The 19594-nt window shown below is 41.3% G+C and overlaps 2 protein-coding genes across 2 annotated transcripts in view; one reads left to right on the top strand and one right to left on the bottom strand.

Moving 5' to 3' along the window:
• CCDC69 (coiled-coil domain containing 69) overlaps positions 1-12422 on the top strand; it is a 92944-nt gene extending 80522 nt beyond the window's left edge. The window contains exon 9 of the mRNA XM_063447866.1: positions 11501-12422. Coding sequence (XP_063303936.1) covers positions 11501-11675 — 175 coding nt within the window. The 3' untranslated portion in view covers positions 11676-12422. The remainder of the gene's footprint in view (positions 1-11500) is intronic.
• A 4539-nt stretch (positions 12423-16961) lies between these two features.
• Positions 16962-19594, bottom strand: part of LOC134602708 (platelet-derived growth factor receptor-like protein) — a 49947-nt gene continuing 47314 nt past the window's right edge. Inside the window, exon 6 of the mRNA XM_063447865.1 lies at positions 16962-19412. Coding sequence (XP_063303935.1) covers positions 19203-19412 — 210 coding nt within the window. The 3' untranslated portion in view covers positions 16962-19202. The remainder of the gene's footprint in view (positions 19413-19594) is intronic.

Consider the following 19594-nt stretch of genomic DNA (forward strand, 5'->3'; position numbering starts at 1 on the left):
TTCTTTCTGTACAAGGTTGTTTCAATTTTGCCTTCTTTAGATACCTGTAGTGCTAGATCTAGAAAGCAAAGGTTTTGACCCCCTACTTCACTTGTGAATCGTAAGTTAAAATCGTTGCTGTTCAGCAGACATACAAATTCTTTGAATCTCTCTGATGTATCAAGCCAAATCAAAAACACATCATCGATGTATCTTTTCCAATAGAAGATCTGATTAGTGTATGATTTCAGCTTGGGATCTGCCCTAATACACCTCTCCCACCAGCCTAGATGGAGATTGGCATATGAGGGCGCACAAGACGTCCCCATAGCTGTACCAGTGGTCTGGTGGAAGATTTTGCCATTGAACAGAAAGATATTACGAGTCAAAATGAATTCAAGTAATTCCATCACAAAATTCACATAATGTTCAGGTAGGTCAGTTTCAAGATTTAATAGTTCACGGGTATGTTTAATACCTAGGTTATGAGGAATTGAGCTGTAAAGGGCCTCCACGTCAAGGCTGCACAGGATAGCGTTTGGGGGTAAAATAAGGTTGGTCAATAAATGCAACATTTGTTTAGTATCTCTAAGGAAAGATGGTAGCTTCTGTACTACTGGGGACAGAATTTTATCCACATAAATGCTTACATTCTGAGTTAGGTTAGCACAACCAGAAACTATCGGCCTACCGGTCGGATCGGTTAGGGATTTGTGCACTTTAGGCAAACAATAAAAAGTAGATAGACATGGTTGTTTGGTGCACATAAATTCAAACTCATCCTGATTAATGAGTTGATGATTCACAGCCTTAGTAAGCATAGTTTTTAACTCAGCTTGGAACGCTTTTGTAGGATCTTTTGCTAGTATACGGTAAGTATTTTTATCAGATAGAAGTCTTTCAGCTATACGAATGTAGTGGTCTCTGTCAAGTATCACCACATTGCCCCCTTTATCAGAGGGTTTGAAAATCAAATTTTTATAGCTCTGTAGTTTTTTCAGGGCTATTAGTTCCTGAGTATTAAGGTTGCCATTAGGGGATAGATCAAAGTCATCCATTTTTATCTTATCTATTTCCCTGGTAACCATTTCCAAAAATACCTCCAAATTTTTATAATCCTGAAAATGAGGGGTAAACTTACTCTTGGGTTTCAAATTAGTATGTGGTATATCAGATTGTATAGTACCATCCCCAGAGTTAAGTAATTCCACCAGAGTGTCTAAGCACTCCAAGTCGTTTGGTGATAGACCCAAGCTTTGGGCCTTAGTTTCTTTACGTACTGCATGGTATTTATGCAAGGCAAGCTTTCTCACAAAAAGGTTTACATCCTTAGTCTATTTCTACAATTTCCAGGGTTACCCCCTTTTAACCAGTCCAGGTGACCTCTATACTCTGGAGGCTCGGCAGTGGGATACGGGAGTGTCTTTTCCTCCCCCCCCCCCCACTTTCCAGCCTTTTGAGTTTCCTTTTTCTTGTTAGACATACATACACACTCACTTACAAAAACATACACTCTCACTGACAAACACACACTCACTAACAGACATCAAACAGACTCACTAACACACACACAAACACACTCAGTAACAGACACACACAGTAACACAATCACTGACACTCACTAGCAGACACACACTCACTCACTGACACTAGCAGACACACACTCTAACACACACAAACACACACAGTAACAGACACACACAGTAACACACTCACTGACACTCACTAGCAGACACAAACACTAAAACACACACACTCACACTCACACACTCACACTCACACACTAACACTCACACACTAACACTCACACACTAACACTCACACACTAACACTCACACACTAACACTCACACACTAACACTCACACACTAACACTCACACACTAACACTCACACACTAACATTCACACACACACAGACACACACACTAACGTTTTTTTGTATTTAATCCCCCCAGCCTCCTTACCTTTTGGAGTGCTGAGGGGATTCCCTGGGGTCCAGTGGTGCTGCTGGGCTCCTGGGGGTCCGGTCACCCGGCGGGCAGTCAGGCTGGCGGGCGCGCGAGGGAGCACTCTCCCCTGTGTGCTTCCTCTTCAGCTCCCTCGCGCGCCGCGTACTGATACCGGCGCCGGAAGATGACGTCATCTTCCGGCGCCGGCATCCCTACGCGGTGCGCGAGGGAGCTGAAGAGGAAGCACTCAGGGGAGAGTGCTCCCTCGCGCGCCCACAGGACCGGCCAGCCGGGTGGCAGCAGGGCCAGCCTCGGGGGGGGCCCGGAGGTGGCCGGCTCTAGGGCCCCCCAGGAGAAGAGGCTGGCCCAGAGCGTACATACCGGGTCGCAGGGGCGGCCGGGCCCCCTGGTGGGCCGGGCCCGGTCGCAGCCGCGACCCCTGCGACCCTGGTATGTACGCCACTGTATGGAATTTTCATTCCTGGGCTGCTATACGGTCTCAAAGGCAACATAGGCCTAGCAAACCAATCTGGCAAATTTCAATGTGTTAATAATGTATAGGGGTGTATATAAAAAATACCCCTTTCTGTCTCATTAGAGATTTTTGCCAGAGGCTCAAGGAAGCAAGGTGAATGGTTAGAGTTAGGACCCACCTAGGGGGGTCTGCCTTGATGTGGCAGGTGGGCTCAACCTCTCATGGCCATTGGAGGTAACTAAAAGACCTCCATTTGTTTTAAAAAATACATAGGGATAAAGGACAGAGCGCAAGTAACATGTTTTTCTTTGGTTTTTACTATGTATTGGGGCTGATGTGTACTGTAGTCATTGCAGCCGCCCACTAGTGATGGGAGTTGAGCGCAGGACTTTTCTTTCTGCATTTGTATCCAAATTTCAATGTGCACACATGGAAAAGGGGAAAGCCCTATATTTGATCCCGTAAAACCTGTACATTGGAGGCACTGTTGTACTCAGGAGATGTTGCTGAACAAGTATTGGGGTGTTCTTTGGCAGTAACACGTAACAGGAACTGAGAATCCATTCCTAAAGTACTATGTGAGGAAAAACAACATAAAAAAAATGACTACCCAAACGTTTGAAAAAGATTGGTGGTAGAATTAGTGCATGGAAAGTGTTAAAAAGTGTCTACTTTTAAAAAATATATGGTTTGACGGGGTTAAATTGCATTGGCCGGCTTCAAAAAGTTTCCAAATAGGACATGGGTGCATGATGACCAGCTGGGAACATACCAAATAAGGTATTTTAGCCCCCCAGAGAAACCAACACACCTATATATGGGTGGTATCACTGTACTCAGGAGATGTTGCTGAACACATATTGGGGTGTTCTTTAGCAGTTACCCTTAAAGTGCTCAGTACATGTATTCTTAAATTGCTATGTGTGTCCAAAAATCACTAATTATTTTATTTTTATTTTTTTATTTGACATAGATTGGTGGTAAAATGGTTGCATGAAAAGAGTCAAAATACCCCAAGTTTAATACCTTAGGTTGTCTTCTTTTAAAAAATATATACATGTGAAGCGTTATTCATGGATTCCTGACCGATATCAGTGTTACAATGTAACTTGCGTTAAATTTGAAAAAAAATTGGTTTGGAACTAGCAATGTGCTACTTGTACTTATAGCCCTTTAACTTTCCCAAAAAAGCTAAGAACATGTTAACATTGGGCATTTCTAAACTCATGACAACATTTAGAAACTATTTTGCATGGGTGTTTTTGGCAGTTGCAGATGTGTAATAGATTTTAGGGGTCAAAGTTCGAAAAAGTGTTTTTTTTATTTATTTATTTTTACATTTTTTTTCATCATATTTTATCTTTTTTTTTATAATAAATTATATGATATGATGAAAATAATGGTATCTTTGGAATTACTTTTTAATGGCGAGAAAAACGGTATATAATATGTGCGAGTACAGTAAATGAGTAAGAGAAAAATTACAGCCCTGGTGCTTAACGGTAAGAAAATTGAAAACCGGTCTGATCACTAAGGGCTTAAATATAGGTTTTTACATAAACTAAGCTTGCCAGACATTACTCATGTTACATTGCTAGGTGAATGAGTTGTGCACTAACCCAACAGAATTAAGGCCAGTCCATGTATGAAAGTGTATGTTTGGAGACCAAATATATTGAGGAAATTTGTCTGCCAGACATCAGTTTAAATTATGATATTTCAACTGATTCTTGTTCCACTGCAAAAGTTATTAAATCTTTAAACATTCTCAACTAAGTAGTAAGTGTATATTAAAGACACACTCCAGGCTAGCCCTGGCTCTTCCTTACCTTTAGGGGGTTAAACAATTCACTAATGGTTTGACCCGTACGTTGACTCTCCAGTTCCATTCCTCCATGTAATTCTAAGCCAGGAAGCACGGTTTGACACTGGTCAGGGGCACATACAGTACCCTTTTTATGAATGGAGAGCTACTGATATCCTTTCTTCCCTACAGTTTCTTTTTAATGACACCTTAAAGTGCAGCTGATGGAGTCCAGAAAATGTCTGTAGCAAGATCAAGATCTACAAGATCTACACTCTCATAAACCATTTAAGCTTAAATACAATATGTAAAAGACCTGGGTATAACTGGTTGGATTGAAATTTAATCACACAGACCCGTTTTCTTTTAAAGCAGATCTGTCACGTTTTAGTATTTAAAAAAAAAAATACGGGGGCGTGGCTTGGCGCTCGGCGAGGAAGGACGCATGTGAGAGAGGCCTAAAAGCGACTTAACCAGCGACTTTGACCACAGAAATGTGCCCAAAACTCCCCTCAAGATGGCTCAACATAAGGGGAAAAAGAATCCTTTACAGCCCGAAACCAGCCGCCCAAAGCCCAGTGCACGTCCGACCAAGATGGCGACGACACTCTCCCCCCTACAGGGATCCCCAGGTGACAGCGCACTACCAGTCACTCAAGATATACTGCAAGCATGCCTAGACGACATGTCAGAAAAACTGCTGCACAATTTTAATAAAACCATCTCAGAACTGAGAAAGGATGTACAGGAGTTAGGAGACCAAACTGCCCATATGGAAAACCGCATGGGTGAATACGCGGAGGCACACAACGACATGGCCAACCACGTACAAAACCTGGAACAAGAACTGTCGGTGTGTCAGAATAAGCTCATGGACCTGGAAGACAGGTCGATGAGACACAACATATGTTTTCGTGGCGTACCTGAAACAGTTAAGCCACCCGACATAGTGGCACACCTTACAGGCCTTTTTAAAACTCTAGCACCGGATCTCCCCGCGGATGTATTCCTGATTGACCGAGCCCACAGAGTTGCTAAACCTAAATTCCTCCCAGACACAGCTCCCAGGGATATACTTGCCTGTCTTCACTACTTCCATGCTAAGGAAGCGATAATGAGGGCATCCAGACAGCGGAGAGACCTGCCAGCGCCATATAACACCATCCAGCTGTATTCCGACCTCTCTCAGCGTACACTGCAGAAGAGGAGGGAGTTTAAAATGATCACAGACGCACTCCGTCTCCATGACATGCAGTACCGCTGGGGCCACCCAGTGCACCTGCTAGTTCAAAAGAATGGAGTCATCAACTCACTAAACACCCCGGAGGAAGGCAAAAAAGCTCTGCAGAAATGGGGCATACCAGTCCAACCAAGCGCACACCAGCGACAAAGCACTCTGCAGCACCCGACCAAATTGCAACCCGACTGGAAGAAACCGCGTGCAGGAGGAAGAGAGTAAGAAAAGACCCGAAGATCCGCACACCATGCAGGATTACCACAGCAGCTAAAATGGCGCGAAAGCCATCAGGACACTTAACCCCAGAACTCAGACTCAAATGTATTTACGGTGCTACACCAGATCGTATATGAAACAGATCTCACCACAGAGGTCGCCGGACAGGTGAATATGCTGTCCCCCATACACTCACATTACACTAGCTTACCACACACACACTTGTAACGCCATTACACCGCCAAGTCTCAAGAGCCGAGCACATAAGACTGGCAAACACGCAGCTGATATTAGGGGGTCACGACGGCAACCTATCCACACTTACACAACACCATGGGGGGCAGCTAAGATCCTGACACTGCCAAGGTCTTGTCACATTAATGCAACACAGATCTGGCGCTCCTCACCACAACGGTACTATGTATAGTTCTTATATACATAATTGCACGAGATGTATACTTAAAATTGTTTAAAAATGTTTATTGAAAGTTATATAATATAAAAAAAAAAAAAAATCTGTAAAACACTATGTGATCAAAAGGGGCTCCGAACCCGTGTTCAACCCCACTGAATGTTTACTGTATGTTGAATAACGATATGTAATTTGTTGTAAAGGACGGTTCAGCACGTTATTATGTGCCAATAATCAACCCATACGCAGCAAAGTACCCTTAACGTTAGCAGCGATCACCATATCCTATATTTAGAGCCCTGAGGGCAAAATGTATACTTGCATGTTGGTCACAGCGGCTGAATATGGCCGACGATTGGTTAGTAATACACTCATCAACCACGTTCCCAATGGAGCCGACTCATGGTTCCCTGACCCATGTATGGGTTATATTTCTACTACCGTTGCTGTTTGCACACTCTCAGTGCAACTTACCCCTACCCTCCCCTCCCTCACTCCCCTTCGACCTCACTGTCAGAGAGCCTGAAACATACAGGTTGTACCTTAGAATATGCAATATGCAGAGACAGTCCACCAAACGATCTACTACTAAGCAGGCTACGCCTACTACCACAAACATAGACAACAACCCTTGCGAGTTACATTCGCTACAACAACAGAGAGTACTTCCACGACTCACGAGATACCCACAACCGCTCTTACAACCACCCACAGCCGCTAGTGAAGCTTTTTGTAATTCCACTGATTTATGAAAATACAAAGCTATAATGTGAGAGGATTGAATACCCCGTATAAGAGGCATTGCCTCTTCAGAGACCTTAAGAGGGACCAACCTGACTTCATTTGCCTGCAAGAGACACATTTTAAATCCCCGCCCATGCTGAAACAAAACCTATACCCATACCAGTTCCATGCCACGTCCGGGAAGAAATCTGGAGGCACATCCATATTAATCAATAACTCAGTCTCCTTCCAACACCATGCCACAAAATCTGATAAAGAGGGAAGGTACCTCATAATCATATGCACAATAAATAACACTAAATACACATTGGCAAACGTGTATGCACCAAACACGTACCAAAGGAATTTCCTACACAAAATATTAACAGTACTACATTCGATCCAAGAAGGCATTCTTGTCCTCTGTGGGGATTTCAACCAAATCTTGGACCCCCAAAAAGACACAACCTCTACCGCAGCCCAGGCATCACGCACCAGACAACAAAAATCATGTACGACATACCTCAACCTATTAGAAAGTCACAAATTATATGATGTATGGAGAGTTCTTCACCCACAGGAAAAAGACTACACTTACTACTCCTCCACACATAATACATACACTAGAATAGATAGATTTCATATAGAAGGCCAGCACCTAGACCAAGCCATTGATTGCACTATAGGACAGATCTCGTGGTCAGATCACGCCCCACTGACAATAACCCTCAAAGACAACTATGACTATAAACACAAAAACCCGTGGAGACTAAATTAAACTTTATTACTAGACAACTCTTTTACTCAGCAACTCGAAGAAGCCATCTCGGAATTCTTCATGCTGAATAAGTCAGAGGACACATCAGCTAGTACAGTATGGCAAACACATAAAGCAGTTATTATGGGTCTCCTCCTGAGGAGAGCAGCCCAACTAAAACGCTCCAACCGCAACCAATGGCTGACATGGCACAAACAACTAGAGGACCTTACGTCAATAAATAAAAAACACCCGACGGAGACAACACAAAAGTCTATTAGGGACCTTGTGGATAAAATGAAACTACATACTCTAGAAAGAGTTGGCTTCAACCTCCGCAAACTTCGCGCAGCACACAACGCGCAGGGCAACAAAGCCAGTAAAATGTTAGCAGCCAGACTGAAAAAAAGAGAAGCCAACACAAAAATCTCACACATCTTCACCAATGACAAAAAGATAATTTCCCCCATTGAGATTAGTAACGCATTTGCTGACTACTACGACAGACTATATAACCTAGAACGATCCGACAAGCTACCCAAACCTGATAATAAAGACATAGAAACCTACTTGCGTGACATACCCCTGCCGACCCTCACCCATGACCAGTCGGCCCAACTAATCAGCCCAGTCACGACGAAAGAGGTGATGGAAGCAATACGCACCCTGCCTAAAAATAAAGCACTGGGCCCAGACGGATTTACGAATGCGTATTATAAAAGATTCGCGACTCAGTTAGCCCCCTCCCTAGCCTCACTATTTAATTCGGCCACCAAGGACAAGACACTCCCCGCAGATTTTCTCCTAGCACACATCATTACACTACCAAACCCTGGTAAACCCCCAACTCACTGCCCTAACTTTCGCCCAATTTCCCTTCTTAATACAGATGCTAAACTTTACGCAAAAATATATGCCCGACGCTTAGGATCCATACTCCCAACATTAATCCACAACGATCAGGTGGGATTTGTGGCAGGTAGACAAGGAGCAGACAACACACGCAAAGTAGTGGACTTGATCCACAGTATCAGGAGGAAAAATCTCAGCAGTCTCCTAGTCTCATTAGATGCGGAGAAAGCTTTTGATAGACTCAACTGGTCATTCCTCCAAGCGGTCTTGTCAAAATTCGGCTTCCCCAGCCATTTCACGAACACAGTAGCAGCCCTCTATAGCAACCCAACTGCGAGAGTCTTAAATGCTGGATTTCGCTCAAGCGAATTTACTATAAGCAATGGATCTCGTCAAGGCTGTCCCCTATCCCCATTGTTATATGTGTTAGCTCTAGAACCACTAGCAACCAAAATTAGAGAGAACTCCGCAATCCATGGTATCCCACTTGGTAAGCGGGAATATAAACTAAGTATTTTTGCGGACGATATATTCCTAACACTTACACAACCGCTGATCTCCCTACCTAACCTCATGCACCTCATCACGGAATATGGGCAACTGTCCTTCTACAAACTTAATGTCACCAAAACGCAAGCCCTTAGCATAAACATACATGCCGACCAACTAGAAAATCTTAAAGACAAGTTCCCATTAGATTGGAGGAACGATTATCTCACATTTCTGGGAGTCAAGATAGCTAAGAACCCTACTGCCATGTTTCAGCTAAACTACCAGCCTCTACTGACAACCTTTAAAGCCACTCTACACTCCTGGGAAGGGAAATACTTATCATGGGTGGGAAGAATAGCGGCAATAAAAATGTCCCTACTGCCAAGACTGCAATACCTATATAGAACGCTACAAATATCATTACCAGGGACCTTTATCAAAAGTCTCACGAAGTTACTCACAGGCTTCATATGGCTACACAAAAAACCCAGAGTAGCAATTAAGACTCTACAAAAACCAGTAATACAAGGGGGCCTGGGCATCCCGGACTTAGTAGCATATTACAAAGCAGCTACACTATCAGTAATACCACACCTAAGACAACAGCCTTCATCCCCCCAATGGCTAGAGATAGAAAATTACTGGGCTCAACACCCAACTCTATATTCCATATTCTGGACCCCTAAACACCATAGAAAAGACACCTCCCATCTTCTACCAACAACCCAACATATTCTACAACAATGGGACCTGTCTAAACAGAAAATGGTGATATACCACCCAACGCCACTAGCAACCCCACTGATAGTTTTAGAATCAGTGATACCGACATTTAACACACACCCATGGACCAAAGGAGGTATTGAAATAATTGATCAGCTGTACAATGATAAGGGTCTTAGACCATTTCCAGACCTACAGCAAGATTTTAACCTACCACACAACCTAGTCTTTGCCTACCTACAAATCAAATCATTTCTTGCCAACAATACCCCAGACAAGGCGGCCACAACGCCGGCACAGCGCATGATGGACTTTGAGAAACTTTGTACAACCTCAAAACCCCTCAAAAAACAAATTTCCTTGAACTATAGAACTCTTATCCAAGAACCAAATGGGCCAAATGACACATACACACAAGCATGGCACAAGGAATTGGGGAAAACCATTCCTCAGGAGCGATGGGCCGCTGCTTACTCTTCACACCAGGGTGTCTCCTCCTGCGCCAACCATCTTGAGCTACAACGCAAGCTCATATACAGATGGTACCTCGTACCTACTAAGCTCAACCAGATATGGCCTAACTCCCCCAGCACATGTTGGAGGTGTGGTAAATCTAAGGGCACTATGTCACACATATGGTGGTCATGCCAAACATTACAACCATTCTGGAAAGAAATCCAAACCATTCTGACAGACGTGTTTCAAACACAAATATCTCTCACACTAGAACTCTGCATCCTATTTATACCACCTGAATCGATTACTAAAGACGAGTGGGCAATTACGTACCACGTCCTAATCTCAGCAGTAATGTGTATTATGGAAGATTATGGAAGAGTGCGACCCCTCCCAACCGAAACTCTCTGTTGAACCAAGCGAAACTCAACTGGGCTTACGAAATGTCCTACGCACATCAATTTGGAGTAAAAAAACACTTACGTCAAGCCCATAGCAGGTGGACTGAATACCTAGCCAGGTCCAAGATAGACGACACCTATCATAGCGAGTCAGAATCATAACCAATAGCCATCTCTGCACCACCAAGTTACCCCACCCCTCACCCTCCCTAATCCCCCTACACTCCCACCCTACCACCCGCAAAAGCAAGATGTATAAGTAATTGCATTGCCAGTCCTAGAGTCAACGACAACTTAACTGCACACCAATGATACAACACCTTGACTTCTGTAATCACTGTGTTCTGTAAATTTCGCAATTACCCACGTACTGTCTAATGTCTAATGCTAAAATATTAACTTGTACTGTACAATAAAAATTGTCAAATTCAAAAAAAAAAAAAATTACTCTTTATGAAATTCTGATAAAGACTACATTGGAATTCCACTGAAATTCCAATGCAAACTAGAGATACCATAAGACAAATTAGGGGCTACATTGTTGTGGTAAATCCTGAGATCTACAAAAGGAAGAGCTTCTCTGTCAATTTTTGTCCAATCCCAGCAGCCGTCAAAAAGTATGGCTGTGGATTCAGGCTTTTATCTATGTATGATCCTGCAGTCTCGCAGGTTCCAGTGTTTTATTCTCACGGATGTGAGCTGAAGAGTACCTTCATCATTAACATGGCATTGGCTGCAAGGGATAAGTAGAGGTAAGTAATACTCCCCACCTCTGCAAGCCACGGCCGGTGGATCACCACCGGAACCGTCCGTTTTGGGGGTCTTTGCGATATATGCAAAGACCCCTAAAATTGACAGATCCACTTTAATATCTGTCAAGCAAATGGGACTCGTTATATCCCTTCATAGAGCATTATTTAACGTGATTAAAAGTATCTTGTGATTTTGTCATCATGATAATGAGAAAGGTGGGTTGTTTTAGTCGTTCTTACCTGACTCCATGATCTTTTCTATTTGCCTTCAGACGTTTGACTGAGGAGTTACTCAATACCCAAACCACCTTAGAAAAAGAAATGCATCTTCGGGAGGAACTTCAGCGTGACAAGGAGCAGCTCTTACACAGGGCAGTGTATGGAGATGGCCACCCACCATTTTCATTGCCAACCAACACTCAGGAAGTTTCCATGATGGTCATCTAGATCACGATACTGCAGAAAAATAATGGACTGTACTGCAAAACCACTATATATATATATTTTAGAAAAGTTTTATTCCATCGCTGACAAATCGTGACCTCCAACAGCACCCCCTTATTTCTCAATTATTTATTGTGTTATTGTTGTTTTGTTTTTAATTTTCTTTTAATGCCAGTATATTGATTTTACTGCTACTGCTGTCCATTCCAGCCATCAGATATTTGCTTTGTCCATCAATGGCACAAACTTTTTCTTATAGCATCACTTCTGTACTGTACACTCAAATAATGCCCTACACAGACACTTTGTAATATTTTTGACATATCCCTTTATAGTTGAATCACTAGAGGTTTTTATTTCTGACTATGAGGACATTAGTAAATATCTGTAATGAGGTTTCTTGAAATGAAGCCTGGGAATGAACACAGCAGTTGTCTCTTTAACTAGAAATGATACTGACGGATATCGCATTTTCTGATTCAGCACTGAGGAATTTCTTGGCATTTGTGTAGAGAGACAATAACATTAGTAATTATTTTATACAATTGTATACATTTCAGTTTTGATAAACTGACATTATTTTAATTAACTGGCCAGTGTTCTCTCTTCTCTTCTAACACATTTTCTCAAGGACTTCTTACAGAGTGGACTGAAGGGATATTTTGCTTTGTTCCACCATACGAAGGTAACTTTATAACCAAAGATGGTAGGATATGGGATGACATATCTGCACAATAGCACTTTTTTAAAGGGAATTTGTCACCTAAACACCATTTTCCAACGCAGTGCATTAGACAATCGCTGCATTGTGCAGGCAGCGTTACAAACAAAAGATGAAGAGGAAAACAAATGTTTTGCTAAAAAAAAATATCAGAAATGTTAATTTAAAATTTGGGCGTAAATTGTTTTCCAAATCATTTTGGAAAAACAAGCAAACAGAAGATTCAAAGCACCCATAAACCATCACTCCGCATATCATAATACATTTCCTTATTTCTCTATTACATTTATTAGATGTGAGTAACGTATGAATAATAATGTGTGGGCTTTGAGTGCTGGGAATCCTTTGTAAAACCATGTAAAAATGGTTTGGAAAATAATGGAGGGACTTCAACAGCCTCCATGAACCATAACCACTACAACAAGCTGTAGTGGTTATAGTGTTTGGACTAATGCATGAGCTTTTATTTTTAAATACACTGAATAAAAAACTGACTATATTTTGTTCTATTAAACCGTACTGGTTAAAACATATCTGCTGTAAAATGCAATAGGTCCATCTACTTTTTGACATTATTCCGCTTCCTTTCCCCACTCACTGTTATGTCAATTAATAATTTTATTACTGTATTCACAATTACCGGTATATAAAATGGTAGATTGGTCCAAACATTTCCTCTTGATCTTTACATTTGTTGGTAATTCTGTTTCGCAGAATGTATTTTTAATGGTTTATCAGCTCGCTCCAAACTTTTTATATGATAAATTATTTTTTAAATCAAACTGTAATGACGTTAGAGCAAGATGATATGATGTAGATTTATTATTTCATTTTATATTTCTGAACAAGAAAGGAGTTGGACACCAATTAATACAGTTTTAGAGGTAACCGTCTAACTGCACACATTAAAATGTTAACATGTTTTAATGACAAAGGTTTTAATTTTGCACATGAGATTCATACCTGTTAAAGAACTGTTTTATACAAATCAACATCAAATAAACTTATGGAGAAGTTTAAACAGAATGTTGTTAACATATGATCTATTGTGGTGCTATTCTGGACAATGTTTGGGTATGCAGTCATATTGTACATACTTTAATCTGAATGGTAGCACTGACACATTTAGTTGATCAAGAGAGAATTGAGGGTTGGTGGACCAAAAAGGCATGTCACAGGTAGCCCTGTTTCTTTTACACGTGCACAGGTTACTAACCTGTAATTGCACAAATCAACTGTCTTCTGCTACCACACAAAAACCCATGTTTCACATTTGCATAAGAATGAACCTCCATTATTATGTGGACACGAGAAGATAGCCAGTGTTTATACAAAAAGGTAAGAGAGAAGCATTTAAATGGTTTCCTTTTATTGATGGTTGAATTAGGGCAATAGTCCAGATACACATTGTGAAAAGGAGGAATAAGGCTGAAATGTCACTCTCAGTACCATGACTATGTCATCTTACTGAAATGATTGTGGTAAAAATAAATAATTCCTGAAGCCTTTCTTTAAAAAAAAAAAAAAAAAAATAACATTCTAGATATGAAGGCATTTTTTCTATTTTTTTTATTCTGTGTAGGCCTTACTCTTTGACCTGTGAATCAACCAGCTTAAACACACTTTTTGTGGCTAGTAATATCAGTTTACAGCAGCTTTTGCATCTGGTTGGCACATACCTTATGCAAACCTCCGATGCTTTGTACAGCTGCCCATGGTTGGGCGAGTTGCAAACACAGTTTAGAAGCTGCCTGACTTCCTGCTAACGTAAAGGGACACTGTAGGCACCAATGCAACTTTAGCTTAATTAAGCAGTTTTTAGTGTATACATCATGTCCCTGCAGTCTCACTGATCAATTCTCTGCCATTTTGTCATTAAATCATTTTGTTCATGCAGCCATAGGCACACCTCCCTGCATGTGACTTTCACAGCCTTCCTAAACACTTCCTGTAAGGAGTAAAATTATGTTTAATTTAGACTATTATCTCCTGCTCTGTTAATAGCTTGCTAGACCCTGCAGGAGCTTCCTGTTATTGTTTAAAGTCCAAATAACAGAAATGGAAGATAAAAACATTGATAGCAAGATATCTGATTGATAATGAACATTTTTCTCATACAGTCTGTGAGAGTCAGAGCCAGAGGAGGTGTGGAGAGAGCTGAAAAAACAAAAGTGATTGAACTCCTAAATGGTAGTGAATTGAGCAATGAAACAGTGGTAGCATGATCTATACACCAAAATTGCATCATTAGGCTAAAGTTTTTTTTGTCCACTCTAGTTTCCCTTTAATCAGAGTGACCAGACGTCCCGGTTTTCACCCATTTGTCCCGGCATCCCGAGAAACTTTATCAGGACGCATAAATGTCCCAGTTTTGCAAAATCGCCTCCTTTCCCCATGGGCCAAGGCCATCTACCCTGCCAGCCTCATGCAGAGCAAGTTCTGCTATCTGCTTTCTCGGGCCGGTGAGGAGATCAAAGATCTCCCTCACCGGCCACAAGGCAGTTTGTCGCAGGAGGAGAGTCTGCAGGCTGAACTGCACACACCACCACTGTACCACCTGGGATTCAAAATTTCCCTCCTCCTCAATGGCCAAAGGTAAGAAGAAAGTTTTTTTTTTTTTTAATATATAAATTTGCTCTATTATTCCCCCCACACACAGCACCCCCTCCACACATACCAACACACTGAACCCCTACACACACTACACCCCCACACATGGAACCACACTGCACCCTCCACACACTCACCCCTCCCAGACACTGCACCCCTCACTGCAGTCTGTCTGTGTGTTCAAGTCTGTGTGTGTTCAGCAGTCTGTGTGTATGTTTTGAATTTGTTGGAGGTACCAATCAATACACTTTCCCCGGGGGCCTCTTATGCTGTCAAGATGGCCCTGGTCTAGGGTATGTGTGTTCTCTGATCATGCTCCTATAAAATGTAAATGAAAAGATACTCATATGAGTACCAGGAAGGGGATGAGCTGTAACAGTCACTTCTGGTCATAATTAGGTTAAAGACTTCTAATGTGTATGTATTTCTCTGGTTTGTTGTTTGTTTGTTTTTAGCGATTTTTGTATCGAGCATGAGTATCCCGTTTTTGTTTTTTTCAAAATCTAGTCACCCTGTCTTTAAGTGGGAGGCACATATACAAACTATTGTAATTCCTACACCGTTCACCTGATTTGGATGTAAATACCCTCAAATTAAAGCTGAAAGTCTGCAGTGAAAGCACATATTGTTCATTTCATTTAAAATCCATTGTGGTTGTATATAGAGCCAAAAAGATTAGAATTGTGTCGATGTCCCAATATTTATGGACCTGACTGTATATAATGCAGAGTGTGTGTGTGTGTGTGTGTGTATGTGATGCAGAGTGTGTTTGTGTATGTGATGCAGAGTGTGTAACCTTGGTGGGTGGTGGGCATTTTTTTATTATTTTAATATTACATTTTATTTTTAATATTATTACATTTTTATGTTATTTTATTTTAATATTATTAAAATGTTTATTTTATTTTAATATTATTAAAATGTTTATTTTATTTTAATATTATTAAAATGTTTATTTAATTTTATTAAAATGTTTATTTAATTTTTTAGCCCCCCTCCCTGCTTGTTAGCTGGCCAGGGAGGGGGGCTCTCGTTCCCTGGTGGTCCAGTGGATGGGCTGTGTAGGAGGGGGGCTGGCAGCGAGCTGTAAGTTACCTTTCCTGCAGCTCCTGTCAGCTCCCTTCTCCTGCGTTCCGGTCAGCTCCCCACTGAATGCCGCGCGAAGCGTTGCCACGGTAACCCGTGGCAACGCTCTGATGCCGCGGCTCTCGCCAGACTTACAGTGTGGAGCAGAACGGCACGGAGGAGAAGGGAACTGACAGGAGCTTCCTGCCAGCCCCCAACAGGACCGCCGGGCTTGTAATGAGCCCGGCGGTTCTGGTTTGTATTATGGCAATGTAAGTTGCCATAATACAGACATTGACTCGGGTATAAGCCGAGTGGGGGGTTTTCAGCACAAAAAATGTGCAGAAAAACTCGACTTATACTCGAGTATATACGGTAGACTATCCTGAAACTGCATCGTTATTCCCTGACAGTCATTATTAAAAGCTTTGTCAGCCCAGATAAAATACACACAACAGGGCTGGGCCGTCCATAGCCTCCAATGAGATCATGTGACCATGGTTCCAGGCGGTAAATAGCCAGGGTAGACATTTTGAATTTGAGCTCAGGAACTTAAAAATACAACAAACCTTTTGACTAACAATGAGTAGTGTGACCATAATTCTTTGAATAGGGAATCCACATTGTTAAATGTGTTTTCTAGCTGCCTGTAAGCAACGTTACCCTGCCTTTACTCTTTTTCTATGTCTGCTATACACAAAACATGACTCATAATAAAAATAGAATCGTAATGTAGAGTACTGGAAACTCTATTCTATGTATGTAGCAGTTATTCATAAAGGGTTCTGTTGTATATGGAGGTGGTCTATATTATAAAGGGTAAGAGGGTTGCAGGCATCATTTCAATAAGTGGCTTGTTTAATCACATACAAACTAAAGAACCACAACACATGTTCACACTTGTTTGAGAAAAAGATATATTAAAGCAATGTAACAATAAATTGTATAAACTTCAAAAGGTCCCTCTCCTAGATCCCCTGTGTCTTCATAGAACAATGACTGCAAATAACGCCTTGCACAATATTGCCACCTACAGACCACAGTCATGTTTGCAGCATGTCTATAGTTCGTAGAATATCACTGTTTTACATTGATATTGGCTCAGTGAATATACACAAATACAGTAGCTTCGCTATATTTAAGAAGTCATGATTTAAGAAAAACTGTCCTATTTTGCTATGGTGACAGCTTGCTTATTTTAGCATATCATTTGTTGTTTAAAGGACCCCTATGGGCACTCAGACCACTTCAGCTCAATGAAGTAGTCTGGGTGCCAGGTCCCTCCAGCTTTAACCCTGCAGCTGAAAAAATAGCACGTGTGGGGGCACACATGGAACATACATCTTGAATATTGGGGTACTGTAAAGCAGTAGTGGGCTTAAAGGGACACTATAGTCATCAGAACAACTACAGCTTATTGAATTTTGTCTGGTGAGTAGAATCACTACCTTCTGGCTTTTCGCTGTAAACACTGTCTTTTCAGAGAAAATGCAGTGTTTACATTACAGCCTAGTGATAACTTCACTGGCCACTCCTCAGATGGCTGTTAGAGATGCTTCCTGGGTCATGGCTGCCTAAAATGCATCCAAACATTCAGTATCTCCTCCCTCTGCATGCAGGCACTGAACTTTCCTCATAGAGATGCATTGATTCAATTCATCTCTATGAGGAGATGCTGATTGGCCAGGGCTGTGTTTGAACCATGCTGGCTCTGCCCCTGATCTGCCTCCTTGTCAGTCTCAGCCAATATTATGGGGAAGCATTGTGATTGGATCAGGCTACCACTTCCGGTCTAAAGGAAACAGGCACAAAATAAGCAGCTGCAGACTTGAATACAAGTAATATTTTACTATATTTAGGGAGGCATGAGGGGACGAGGGTGAGTAGATGGTGGTTTTAACCCTATAGGGTCAGGAATACATGTTTGTGTTCCTGACCCTATAGTGCTCCTTTAACACAATATGGCCATATGGTGGAACTGAATCCCCACATTTTTTTGATGAGATGGGCGATTTTAAGTAGGCTTAAAGAATTTAGAAATGTGTTTTATGAGTGCGCTATTCCTTAATCTGTATTGTGAATAACGAAAAGTATGACATTAAAATGGGACTTTTTGGATGACCGTTTCCCTTTATTAAATTCGGTCATCTAAAAGAACAGTCATGAAATTCTGTTCCTTTAAAGGTTTTTTAATAGTATGTTTGGTTATCCCTATACTTGACAAATATGCATTGTGATGCATGATAAACCAAATTAAATGTAGCTTATCGACACTTTTAAATTGTTCCATTGGGCACCTCCATCATTGTTAAAACTCTCTTCATTGTACCTGTCAGTCAGGACAACCTAATCATACAGGCAAGAGAAGAAATTAAAACAAAGTTTCTATTTCTCCTCTTCATTTAAGTTTGCCCTGGCTTTGCTTTGTCCCATCTGGTATGTGATGTTATTTGCTTAATATTAAATTGAGAAAAATGGTTTACATACGTTATGGGTGATTTTTTATGTTTTATTCAGCAGTGTAAATTCCATAAAAGTGATAGTTCCCCTTTAAAATTAGTAAAATAATGGACTGCAGGGAGTTACCAATGTCGGTTGAAAATTGCATCTGCTGATATGTCATACCATAATATTTATAGACTTTGCTTGTCCTCAAGCAGTTATGTCTATGAAGGGATTTCATGTCACAAAAGTGAAACCTTAGAGCAGTGGTGGATATTTGTGAATTATATTCCTCGTGATTCTCTTGCTAGTTGTACTGAATGTAATGTAATTCACAAACAGGCAATGCAACTGATGGCTACAAGAGAATGTATATATGCTGTATATCACATTGTTCTAGGTTCGGAAAATAATGTTAAATAGGTATGGTAGTATTTTTTTCATGATTAATTACCAACAGATAGGACCTTGGAGGCTTTGGGGTGCTTCCAGGTTGGTCTTATTAGTATTGTTACGCTATCATTTCAGAAGAATGATGCCTCACAAATTTCTCACTAGCTGCACAGATGGTTAACCCTAGGAAGATACTAATGTTGGTGTATGTCCATTTAATGGATTTCATAACTGTTGAATGAAAGATGATACTCTTTTTATCAAAGAATTTATCGAACCTCAGCTTGTTACCCCTGGCTTCATCCTCTGGTGGTTGTAGCAGGTGCGAATACAGTGACTCTGGTGGTTACAGATGTTGTCCCCTGCAAATTTTGAGCAGTGCAAGTGTACGTTCCATCATCCACCGCCCTAGCCCCATCTACAGACAAAATACTCTTTGATTCCTGCATCAGTTGGCCACCTCGGCGAATTTGTTCTGTATACTCTCTTACATAAGGAGGCCTTCCGATCTATGATAAAGCAGTGAAGAGTTAGGACAAATACATTTTAAAAATAAAAATCACTAAACGATGTAACTTCTTCTAATGTTTCTATGTTGAATTCATTCACAAAATTTGACCCTGTACTTGTTTTTTCTTGTTCTTCGGTCTTAGTGTGGAGATAGGATTGACCTCTCAATATTCTACACTGA

The sequence above is a fragment of the Pelobates fuscus genome, chromosome 3 (genome assembly GCF_036172605.1).
Source record: "Pelobates fuscus isolate aPelFus1 chromosome 3, aPelFus1.pri, whole genome shotgun sequence".
Classification (NCBI taxonomy): Eukaryota; Metazoa; Chordata; class Amphibia; order Anura; family Pelobatidae; genus Pelobates; species Pelobates fuscus.